We start from the raw sequence: 11,550 nt of genomic DNA on the forward strand, positions 1-11,550 counted from the left end.
ATCTAAGGTCCTTTGTGGATGTCATTATATATGTCAACTTTACATCATTTTATTTCAAATTTACTTAATTTAGAGCAATAAACTACGTGGGATAAGCAATGGTAAATCATAAAAAGATTCACCAAGTTAATAAAAATAATCAGAGGGAAAAGCGTTTAGTTTTGCCAAATTGTCAGACTAGGTTTTGTAAAGCAGCACAAAATACAGATTAAATATCGTAAATCCTATACAGAGGAACATTTACTATTCTGACTAACAAAATCCCGGGAATTTTAAAGTTAAGTAAGAAGGTATGAAAAGTACGATGGTATAATTGTCGGAATGTGTATGGTTAAATGAATACTGAAAGAATTTTGACTTGACAAATAAACTTATGAATAAACGCATTTTTATTTTTTTCATAAATAAAAATTCATTTTTCTTATAAAAAAAATAATTTCTTACTATACCTACGGTATCCCTGAATATTTGTCTTTTCAAACTCACTCTAAATTGCTTTGAAGAGTTTCAGCTCTAGACTATTCACTTGCCACTCCCAATGTGAAGCTAGTCCTCGACAATGGGTCATAGAAATGAAACCCGAAAAGAGCGTGGCAGTTCTCATCGCCAGGGGCGACTCTGGTGCCCGCGTTTAGAGTCTCCAAACAAGCCGCGCCTCAAAAAATAAGCAACTATACGCGCAAGCCAAACCGTGGCAAAAATCTAGGAGTAACACTCAACAGTGGCATGACCTTCGGCAAACATGTAGCGGGTTGACCGCGTTTGTCCTCTCCCGCCTATACTTCCTCCAGAATAAAAGGATTCAAATATCCCTTAGACACAAGGTTACTCGGTTCAGTCCATGCATGGCCAACGCTAGCGAAGAGCACATTGTGTCTCCTCCATTAGGCACCGACTAGTCGACCGGTGCGCCCTAGGTTTTGTGAAGCACCATAAAATACAGAAATTCAGAGTAAAAATTGCAAATTAAACTCAGGGTCATCAATACATGACGAAAAGGATAATAAATAAACATAACACTAGAAAAATCACGTATATTTACGTTACTAAATTATTTACAAGTTTACATTTACAAAACAACTTAACATTCAACATGACTGCATTTATTAAATTTGTTGTGATTGTTTTAACATAAGCTAAATATTTAAAGCAAAAGATTCAGATTTTTTCTATACTGGTACCTACAATCAAAGTTTTGATAAACATCACAATTGGTGATCCACTGGGTTTTTTAATTTGAATAGGTTCAAAATGTTAGGCAAATAAGGAAAATTTAGATCAACTATTTAATCATTACATAAAGAATTTTTTGATACCTACATTAAATTTTAATTTATTTAAAAAAATCTTTTTAAGAAATAACTTATTGCTATGCCAAAGCAATGTCATTTAGGCGCACTCCTTTTAACCCCAGGCTTTCTTAAATATTTTTACACACCTGACATTTATAAAGAGCTGCTGTTAAATAGTCTGTGACTTGTGGTTTAAGACTTATATTATTGCATTATGAAGCAGCTAGAGTAACAGTTTTGGCCCATAGTGATGTTTTTTTTTAATTATAAAAATATGTTCACAAAAATGTTATCCTTACCTTCACAAAATACTATTGATGCTTAATACAACTAAATTAATAGACGGATAGTATAACTTAATAACAACAAATATATCTTAAGGTTAGTACTCACATACGGTATTACTCGATCGAGCTAAACTGTCGAGTAAAACCCATGGCATGGGCTTTCGTCCACACATTGAGCATTGATCTATCGAGTGAGGCGCGCCGTTCAGTATTCACCGAACCGTTCGAGCCAAAGGATGTCTGTGCAACAAAGGAGGCGGTGGCTGTATTTAGCAAGTCTCACAGTGCTTTATAAGAAAATCGTTAAGCACAGCTAGTAATTTGTCATAACATTCATTTCTCTTATTTTTGTGGGAGTAATCTTTGGACTTGACATTCCATAAACACTCACACTATCTATATGTGTTAATAAAGTCTTCTATAGCGCTTTTGGAATAAACTCGCAAATCCATTTCTCTTAAAAACACGTGTTTCAATCACGATAAAAATGTTCAATGTGTGGATGAAAGTCCATGCCATGGGTTTTACTCGACAGTTCAGCTCGATCGAGTAATACCGTATGTGAGTACGGACCTTAACATGTTAAGATTAAATGGCATTATACAGGTACAATTAAGAAAATCACCTATTTCTTTCTTTTTATATCTAGCAAAATACCCTGCGAAAAAAAAACATAACTTTGGACGTAGAATCATAATGTATAAACAATAATCATAGTCAAAATTTCCTCATTCTAGGCAAATTCGAGGATTAAATTGATAACATTATAAAAGCAATCGCTATTTACACCTTTTTGAAGTATTTATTGATTTGTACCTCGTTTACGTCTTGACTATTGGGTCGTTTTAGCTTGTGTTTCACAGAAAGCTTGGGAATGCGCGTCATATTACTTGTACTTGGCTGTGGAAATATGTCCAGTTTAGAATGACCACCAAGTCCATCATATGAAGTGTTCATATCGGTTACATTTTCTTTCAATAAATTTACTTCTGGCTTTTCCTTTTTGTGGAAAATGCTACCTTTCTCTTTTTCTTTGAAGTTTTGGCAGGTCATTTTTATAGAGTTGAATAGTGCAAATTCTGACGGCTGAAAGATAAAAAACAATATATATATATATAATATTATATTGTGCTTCCTTTTTTTAAATAATTAATGTGTAATGTTATAATTCAGAGACAGATTAAAGCGGGAACTCAAGTTTCAATATCAAATGCTCTTTGGATTTTAACAAATGCATAATCACTTAAATTAAATACAATAATATTGTTTAAATCAAAACAGGTGTTTTTAAATTTATGTGTTGAAGGTATAATAAATTGATATGCGTATTACATTTATAAAACAAGCATATTTTTTATGGGTAATTCCTGTATATAAGAATGTTTTAATTGTAGATCAATTTGCCTTTAGAATGTAAAAATGAAATTTTGTACCTTAAGATTTTTATCAAGTAATTGTTGATTCGGTCTCCGTTGTAGTGCGGTTAAGGGAAGGCTACTTTGCTTCAACGATAAGTATGGTGAGTCCGATTGTTCTATTGAATTCACCAAACGTACTGGAGCCACAACCTACAGAAGAAAATTATTTATTTATTTCTACACTTAAGATGGCCGAGCAATTGTCGATAAGCACCCGAATAAACTTGTGTCTGAACTCTGCTACGGAGAGTCTCGACTGGGGTAGACTAAATTTAGTCCAATTTAACCCCAAGAAGACACAAGATTGCGCGTTTTCCGCTAAAGAAGGACCCATTGTCGCTACTCCTCTTTTCGAAGACTCTCTTAAAGCAACAGCCTGCATCGGAGCCTAATGCGCCGCATCTCACTTAAGTTAAGTGTTACCAATATGAATAAATACATGTTAAGTGTTAACATTAGGTAGGATGCGGCCAAACGTCTGATGTCTGTCCAGTTCTGAATAAAAAATCTATATATCCATGGATCCCGGGTTCGATCCCCAGCTGAGACGAACATCGATGTGATGAGCATTTGGTGTTGTGCTTAGGTCTTGGGTGTTTAAATATGTATTTATACGTCTATCTATCTATAATATGTATGTATATCCGTTGCCTAGTACGCATAACACAGGCTTCACCAGCATAGCATGGGACTAGGTCAATTGGTGTGAATTGTCTTAAAAAAAAATATATATCTATATATATATATAATGAAAATGGTCTTCGTTTGAGGCTCAATCACCACTGATCGTATCGACATGAAACTACCACCATTCGATGCGAAATTTTTCCTAGATGGTTTATGGCTATTTATTTATTAAATTCCATTCATTTTTTTATTGCTGTTTTACTTTTATGAAAATTTATCCATACGGACTTCACCGCGGAAACATTCGGGGAGGCTTCCTAGAACCTCTAAACGTCAACATCTGTTAAAAACTCGATTTAATAATGAAACATAAAATTTATTTTAATTCGTCCAGCAAAGCGGGCGCGAAACGGCTAGTAATAAATAAATAAAAAGCAAAAACAAGTTGGAATTATAGGACTCACTTCACGTTTGCTATCAGCAATCTCGGGTTCTGCTCTAATTTCGAATTTCGAGATTTTTGGTACATCGTGTGACGTCGGCGTAACATTGATTGACATATGGCTGAAAAACAAAATTATTGTTCAATTTTTTTTTCAAAATTTTTTATTTTACAATCCTGTATTTTACAAATTACCCAATCGAGTAGAAGCCAATTGAGTAAAAATAATTTGAATTTAGCTATAATTTATTTGCAATATTAAAAAGTCTGAATTAAAACTTTACATTCTGTTATTATTTAAAAAGTATTTTTTTCTAATAACACCTGTATCTCATAAATAAATTCTTATAAACAAGTATGTATCTCTAACTATGTTTGTCTTTTCATACTCACTCTACATTTCTTTGAAGAGTTTCCACTCTAGTCTTTTCACTTGCCAACTTTTGCTTTAACAGGTGTGCTTGATCGCGATAATGGTTTTTCTTCTTCTCTGAATCACATAAAGCACTGAAAGTTACAGAAAATAGTCTCATTTTCATAGTGCTCAAATATTTATATTTTGTTTAGCCATATCCATTTAACATATTATACATAACATAGACATTAATTATATAAAATAAAATGTATTTATTAATATTGGTAACTATGTGCACTTGCAAACGTCAATCGTGTATTTATTTACAGGTTATATGGCCAAATTTCAACTAAAATTATGACTAAATACAATTAAGTCATTTTTATAAAGTTTACAGAAAACCTTTTGCTATCTATGAATATTTTCTAAGTATATTTATAACCATTTCAATAGCTCTACAGCCCTTCATAGGCCTAAGCCTCCGCAAGTATATTTTACCATTTATTCATGTCAAATTGTTTTAGGATCCGAGAGTAGTCAACTCTATCCAACCAAAGCCGACTCTTAGTGACTTACCGTTTTAATGCCGTTGCAAATGTGGCTAAAGTCCGTATATCGTCGTAATCTTCTATCATTTTTTCCACCTCATCGTAACACGCATTCAATACTTTGTTTAGTCTAAAGAGGAATAGGGAAAATTGAGACATCATGATGCACTTTAGAAAAAGTATAAAATATGTAAGTAAGCTCATAATGTTACTACAGTCAAAACCGTTTACGACGACATCGTTAGAACTACATACCGGTTATATTAAGCAAATTCAAAGGTCCCGTCTGATTTCTATAGCATTAGGTACTTAATAACAACGTCATCGGCTGTTACGACTATCGGTTTTTACGAACAAATATGAGTAGTCCTTTCGATGTCGTTATAACAGATTTGACTGTATTTGTATATGTAATTTACTTAGTATCCTACTAATAATAGCAATATTTTCTATTATTTTTCCTGAAAAAAAATTTTGCTTCAACAACTTTGTTCCCCGGGTCAAGCCGAATATATAGAAATATAGTTGAATACTAACTTAATGTTGCTATCTCTAGACACTTAAGCCTGTATTTAGTATGTTTTTATTTATTTTTTTATAAAAGGCTACTACTACTTAATGTAAACTAAATAAATTTTGATTATAAGACAGTTTACATACTCAGTTGAAGTCTTGACATATTTATTGAGTGCTTCATTTTCCGACTTAAGTTTGTGAACCTCTTTATTTTGTATTTGGACATATTTTAATTGGTCTTTCAAAGCTATAACAGCAGATGTTTTTTCAACCAACTTTTTTTCGGAACTTTGCAGCGAATCTCTGAAATAATATGGATTAAAATATAAATAAGTGCTCATCTAGCCCTAAAAAGTGGGAGTTTGAGATAAAAATACAATTGAGTTAAATCAGTGCCTTCAATAAGGTATATACTATTCTTATATATGCTAGGCCTTAAAAGGCCTAGTGCCCGCAGGAATTTTGCTTAAATATAAATATTTACTTTTAATCTTTTGGATTTAACAAGATGAACCATTTAGGGTCAACAGTATATATATCATTAACATTTTATTATACCAACACACAAGTTTGTATTAATTACACTTGTAAAAAAGGAGGTACCTAAAACTTTCTCACAGGAATTTACATGCACACATATATTGTATGATTAACCTAAATATTTATAAAAAATAATGCATACTCTATCTTTTTTATATTAAGAATAAATTCTTTAATTTGATTATCTTTCTCTTTGCATTTTGTTTTTTCTTGTCGTAATTGCAGTTGTAAATCATCCAGCCTTGACTGCAATGTTGTAACATCTTCAACAGTAACATCATTTGAAATGGTTGGATAAAGCCTGAACATGCACCTTTCTGTTACATTGATGCGACATTGAGGACATGATTTCGATCTAAAAAATTGAAAATATTAATTTTAGTTGTAAATTTTTTTTATAAATAGTAATTAAAAGGGTGGTATTTTATAAAGTATTACACTAGTTACTAGTGTATGTACCAGAATATCATATGGTTTCTCTTATGAATTATACTATAGCTGTTTTCAAAACTAAATTGAACTATCTAAAGTTTCTAGAGTCATACCTGCTTATCCATTGATTTATACAGTGATAGTGAAACAAATGACCACACTTGATAACATAGATATTTTCAGATTGGTTTAATAAATCACTGCAGATTGTACATAGTAGGTGCATTTTATTACTGATATTTATTCAAACGTATTGTTTAGATGAGGTTATCAATTTATTGCAAAAATCATGTAATGAGAACAAATAGAAAACCACGCACGATAATTTTAGATAAAAAAATACTCTCTATTAATAAGTTTTCGCATTTTTAACCTAAGTTAGTACAAGTAAAGTTCGAAACAAAATATTCAAATTTCAAAGTTTAAACAGAAAAAAAATCAAAAGTATGCGCGTTTTTTTATTGTTGACAACAATGACATTTCATTTGAAACTTTGAAATATGACATAACTGCTAAGATAATTGAGGAGAAAACGCAAGCTTATTGCAGATGTCGCTATCATCGCTTGACCCATAACAATACGTGTTAGTTTTCACTTTTCAGCAATTTTTACGTAAATCTTAGGTATACAGTAGTTTCAACTTTCAACGTAGGTATGCAAATTGCAAGTAGCAGTATAAAGTGAGTTGAGTGTTCCCAGTATATATTATTTCTCTATGGTGTTCACTGTTCACACTCATCACTTATCAGAGTTCACACTTCACTGTTCAGTGTTGAGTGTTGACTGTTGACTGTTGTTGTGTTACTTCAAGTTGGAAAACACGAAAAGTTAATATAATTTAAAAGTATGTAATTATATTTTTAATTATACAGATAGAGAATACTTATCTTATCTCCCAGTTAATTTATTTCTGTGATAAGAAATAGTAAAAAAATATACGGTGTGTAAGTATTATTTTCTTTTTGCTAAATCTCTAGTTAGAACTAGTATTGGTTTTCTTTTAAATACTATTTAGAATTATTTTATAAAATTGATAGTGTATAAGAATATTTTTTACAATTAATATAGTTAATTAGCAGACTAAAGTAGTGGCGATGATGATTAATTCTATTGCACAATATTTCAGTCTAGTTCTTTTTGTAAATAGTAAGTCGTAGTAAGGTAGAAAGTAGTAACTACTACAAAAAATATCTCTATTAATAAAGTTTAAGTAGGAGAGAATTTAATTAAATTCTATGATGTTAAAATTTTCACTTGTAATGAAATATTTCCTCAATCAAATCCTTTGTCAAAATCAAAAACCTTTGTTTATTGTTTTAAATACGATACAGAAATTGTGGTCAGCAAGCAACAACTGTCACGGATCCTGTTAGGGAAGAAAGATTAGTATAAGTTCCATTTAATAAAAAAATTAAGTTGTAATTTTCACTTTCAGACAATGGCACCTGAATTTCATGCAGAGACACTAGCTGAAAAATATAGAAGTTTCAATAAGGCTGTTGATGATGCAACTTCTGATCCAAAGTTTGACATCAAATGTTTAAATTATGATGAAACAGATATGGTTAATTTAATGAGAATAGAAGTAGCTAGTCAAAGAAAAAATTATGATTTTATATTGGATGTGTTTAAATGTCAGGATATGCTTTATGCCTTTCGGGCAATTAAGCTGTCCAATTGGCTGATAATTAATGATGAATATAAACATATCATTAATCCAGATTATATTCATAGAAATCTTCTTCCACATATGACATTGAAAGCATTTAATAAGCTTATGCTTAAAATACGCCTCACATTGCGTGATGCTGATAGAGTAGATGAGTTTTTTTATTACCTTAAAGACAAAGATTTAAAAAGTGCTTTGAAATGGCTTCCATACTGTTCAGTTGATTTATCTGAAGAAATTATACAAAACTTTCATGAAAAGATAACACTTTCTACTATAGAGAAATTCAGGAATGAATCCAACTGTGTGTATATTTATTGTAAAAAGAATAAATATGATTATAACAATATATTTAAAGCACTAAATATTTTAAAAGTAAACAATGTTGAAAAGTATTTAAATTTTCTATTTGATTTAATTGATGCAAGTTATTCAGTTGACAAACTCTCTGCTAAATCAACTAAGAAACTTATAAAAAGGTGTCCGCATAAGACACTGAATGATTTCATATGTTTTATAAATATTATTCACATACCAACTTTGGTAAAATCCTTCAGCGGTGAAGAAATCAAAGAGGTCCTTATAAAACATAGCCAAAGTAAAAGACATGAATCATTATACAAATATGATAAGCTTAAATACTTTGTTGCATGTTTGCCACTTGAAGATAAGCTTGATTTAATAAAAAATGTGTTCATTGGCAAAGTCAAACCAGTATATTCAAATGAAAGTGATTTACGAAATTGTACAATGATCCGTTGCTTAACCAACATGAACAATGCCTACCTCTGGTGTGAATTTTTATCATTTGATGATGCATTCCAAGAGTTAAAGCGATTTATAGATGTAGAGTCTAATCCTGCTAAAAAAAGTTTTATGCTTTGTACACTATTAAGCAGTACTCATAAAAATTATGTCCACATTAAAGTTGTTCTACAGTATTATGTTAACAGCCACCTTCATGAAGGGTTCAGATTCAAAACACAATTTCTGCAACATGTCTTACGTGAAATTAATATTCTTAAATTGGACGAAGATTCATGGAACTTACTGAGCATTTTATTTTATAGTGTAGGAGTTTACAGTAAAATTGATAATTCTTTTCCAAAATATAAACCAAATCCTTTTATAATAATTGGCAGGCATCGTCGAAGTTATGATAAAAGAAAACTACAAAGTGATGATGTATTTGTTAATTGTATAATACTATACAATATCATCCATAATATTGATATCCCTGAGATATTATTAACAAAATTTAAGCATGCAACATTCAAGGAATTTAATAACAGGATCACCGATGAAGATAAAGTTAAATTATTTGAATTTCTTTTTGAAATTCTTAATAGCAAACTTGAAAAGCAAGACATGAAGGACATTAATAATTTTGAGAGTATAATGCTAACTATTAAAAATATATTGCAACTGTTTAAAGATTGGAACAAAAATATTAATGACTATCCAAAAATTTTAACAAAAATTCAAGAATTTAGAATCTTCTTTATACATGAAAAATATGATTGCAGTGAATTAGATAATTTGATTAAGTCTATGAAATTGAAATTAGAAACAGAAAAATCAGCTATACAACCAGAAGATTTGTGTATGAATGTTTTGAAAATGAATAATCAAGATTTATTTCAACTTATTACAAAGAATTCATGGAAATATAATAGTAAACCTATGCGTCGATTGTTTTGCAAACTGCGCTGTTACTGGAATGATTCAATCGCAACAGAATTTAAAAGAATAAGTCTTAATACTGATAAACCAAATTGGGATATACCTTGGGGTCTTTTAACTGAAAAAGAATATCTGGAATTGTTACAGAAATATTTTTATACTCAAAAAATTGATACAGCTTCTAATGAAAAAAATGAGATTGCAAAACATTTGCACTTATTTCGACCTTGTGTGTCTTTGGAAACAGCATTAAATTTGTCTAAAGATAACGAAGTTCAAAATTTTGCTTCATCAATTCATTCTTTGATGTACAATATGGATCCCTTTAAAGTCTGTGATATATTTATAAAATTACAATATTTATGTTCTTCTTGCAAAAAAACATCCTTACAAAAACATTGTCTTAAAGTCGCTCTGAAAAGGTTAAATTATGAAGAAAAAACTAATGCTTTAAAAGAAATGTGGAAAATGACTGATAATAAATTATCACGTTTTCTAGTTTTTCAAGAAACTTTTGCGTTATTATGTGAAGGAACTGATAGTCAAATAATCTTCCACAATTGGAGTGTATTACGTGATTTTATTGATAATCTACCAGATTGTGAAGATTCAAGATTTATTAAACTTTTATCCTATCCAAAAGATATTCCTAATGTAATATTGCCAGAATATTGCGAAACAGTTCAAAGATTTTTCAAAACATTGACAGATATCACACATTTCCAAGAATTTACAAAGAAATTTAATTTAGATCCTGAGGAGAAAGTTAAAGAATTACATAAAATGTTAACTAAGAAACATTGTTCTTTTTATTGGTTGGAAGAGTATATTTTAGACACTAGCTCTGAAAAAGTACAAATGGAAAGGTATGAAAAATTGTTGGTTCCATTAATAGGCGATAAAAAAATTATTTTAACCGAAAGGCAACCATTTATTGAAATACTTCGTAGCCTCTACCGTGCTTTGGATCGTAAAATTTTGCATGAAAAAGTCGTCGTTCCATTAGCAATGTTTACGGATATTCAGCGAAGATTAGAAGAAAGGTTACCGTTTTACGAAAGTTACGTTTTCATAACCTCTGGTCGTTTGTTTTTGGGTTACCTGCGTCTTTTAGACAAAAATTCAAAGCAATTGACAGATCCAGACGAAATAACACATAAAACTCAGATAGATTTTGGGGTATTTTGCGCAGATTATTTAGATGAAGAGATCGAAAAGCATTTTCCGACAATTTACATGTCTTTTTCTGATGCTCTGACTTTCCTGTTTCATGCGACCGACAAGCAAAAGGAAATGCATTTTATTGATGCAATGTTAAGTCAGAACCCACGAGCCGAATGCTTTTTGACAAACATTCACGATTTACCAAGGAAAACATATAGAACACCAGAAGACATTTTGTTTTGTGGAATTTTGGAGAAAATGAGAACACATCCGTCTGAGGAAATAAGAATGCTCTATTCAAATTATTTTATTAAAACTGATAGTTTAAAAAATATTGATTAGACGTTTGTGAAAAATATAAACATTTATAATGGAGACAATTATAATATTTGGAGACAATATTTATATGGAAGTTATGTATAAATCTTATATTAATAACATTTTTGCTGTATGCTCTTTTTATTAAATCAAATAAAAAAATATATACTTACAAACCCTTAGGAAAAATAACATGTATAATATAATATCAAGATTTCATTGTGTCTACATATTTATATTATTTAAAATAAAAAATGA

The 11,550-nt window shown here is 30.4% G+C and overlaps 2 protein-coding genes across 5 annotated transcripts; one reads left to right on the forward strand and one right to left on the reverse strand.

Moving 5' to 3' along the window:
* Positions 1 to 1,473: 1,473 nt before the first annotated feature.
* On the reverse strand, positions 1,474 to 7,089 carry LOC125052074 (E3 ubiquitin-protein ligase TRAIP). The gene is made up of 8 exons (XM_047652742.1): positions 6,571 to 7,089; positions 6,168 to 6,380; positions 5,630 to 5,788; positions 4,998 to 5,099; positions 4,460 to 4,573; positions 4,089 to 4,188; positions 3,013 to 3,147; positions 1,474 to 2,665 (listed from the first exon to the last, which is right to left on the reverse strand). Exons 1-8 carry the CDS (start codon positions 6,681 to 6,683, stop codon positions 2,363 to 2,365), a joined length of 1,239 nt encoding a protein of 412 aa, XP_047508698.1. The 5' UTR covers positions 6,684 to 7,089; the 3' UTR covers positions 1,474 to 2,362.
* Positions 7,090 to 7,199: 110 nt separating this feature from the next.
* Positions 7,200 to 11,425, forward strand: LOC125052073. 4 transcript variants are annotated; one of them, XM_047652738.1, is made up of 2 exons: positions 7,200 to 7,402; positions 7,894 to 11,425. In XM_047652738.1, the coding sequence occupies exon 2, from the start codon at positions 7,897 to 7,899 to the stop codon at positions 11,314 to 11,316; it is 3,420 nt and encodes a 1,139-aa protein (XP_047508694.1). In that variant the 5' UTR covers positions 7,200 to 7,402; positions 7,894 to 7,896; the 3' UTR covers positions 11,317 to 11,425. The 4 variants fall into 4 exon arrangements, with proteins under 4 accessions (XP_047508694.1, XP_047508695.1, XP_047508696.1 ...); XM_047652739.1 differs by having other exon boundaries at positions 7,200 to 7,398; XM_047652740.1 differs by having other exon boundaries at positions 7,200 to 7,302.
* The last annotated feature ends 125 nt before the right edge of the window (positions 11,426 to 11,550 follow it).

The sequence above is a fragment of the Pieris napi genome, chromosome 8, assembly GCF_905475465.1.
Source record: "Pieris napi chromosome 8, ilPieNapi1.2, whole genome shotgun sequence".
Lineage (NCBI taxonomy): Eukaryota > Metazoa > Arthropoda > Insecta > Lepidoptera > Pieridae > Pieris > Pieris napi.

Excerpts from the sequence above, each read along its gene's own strand:
- LOC125052074 (XM_047652742.1), bottom strand. The coding sequence starts at position 6,683 with ATGCACCTACTATGTACAATCTGCAGTGATTTATTAAACCAATCTGAA. Across the intron at positions 6,381-6,570 it reads ATAAATCAATGGATAAGCAG|ATCGAAATCATGTCCTCAAT; the intron begins GTATGACTCTAG and ends TCAATTTTTTAG. Across the intron at positions 4,189-4,459 it reads ACTCTTCAAAGAAATGTAGA|CCATATGTCAATCAATGTTA; the intron begins GTGAGTATGAAA and ends TTTGTTTTTCAG.
- LOC125052073 (XM_047652738.1), top strand. The coding sequence starts at position 7,897 with ATGGCACCTGAATTTCATGCAGAGACACTAGCTGAAAAATATAGAAGT.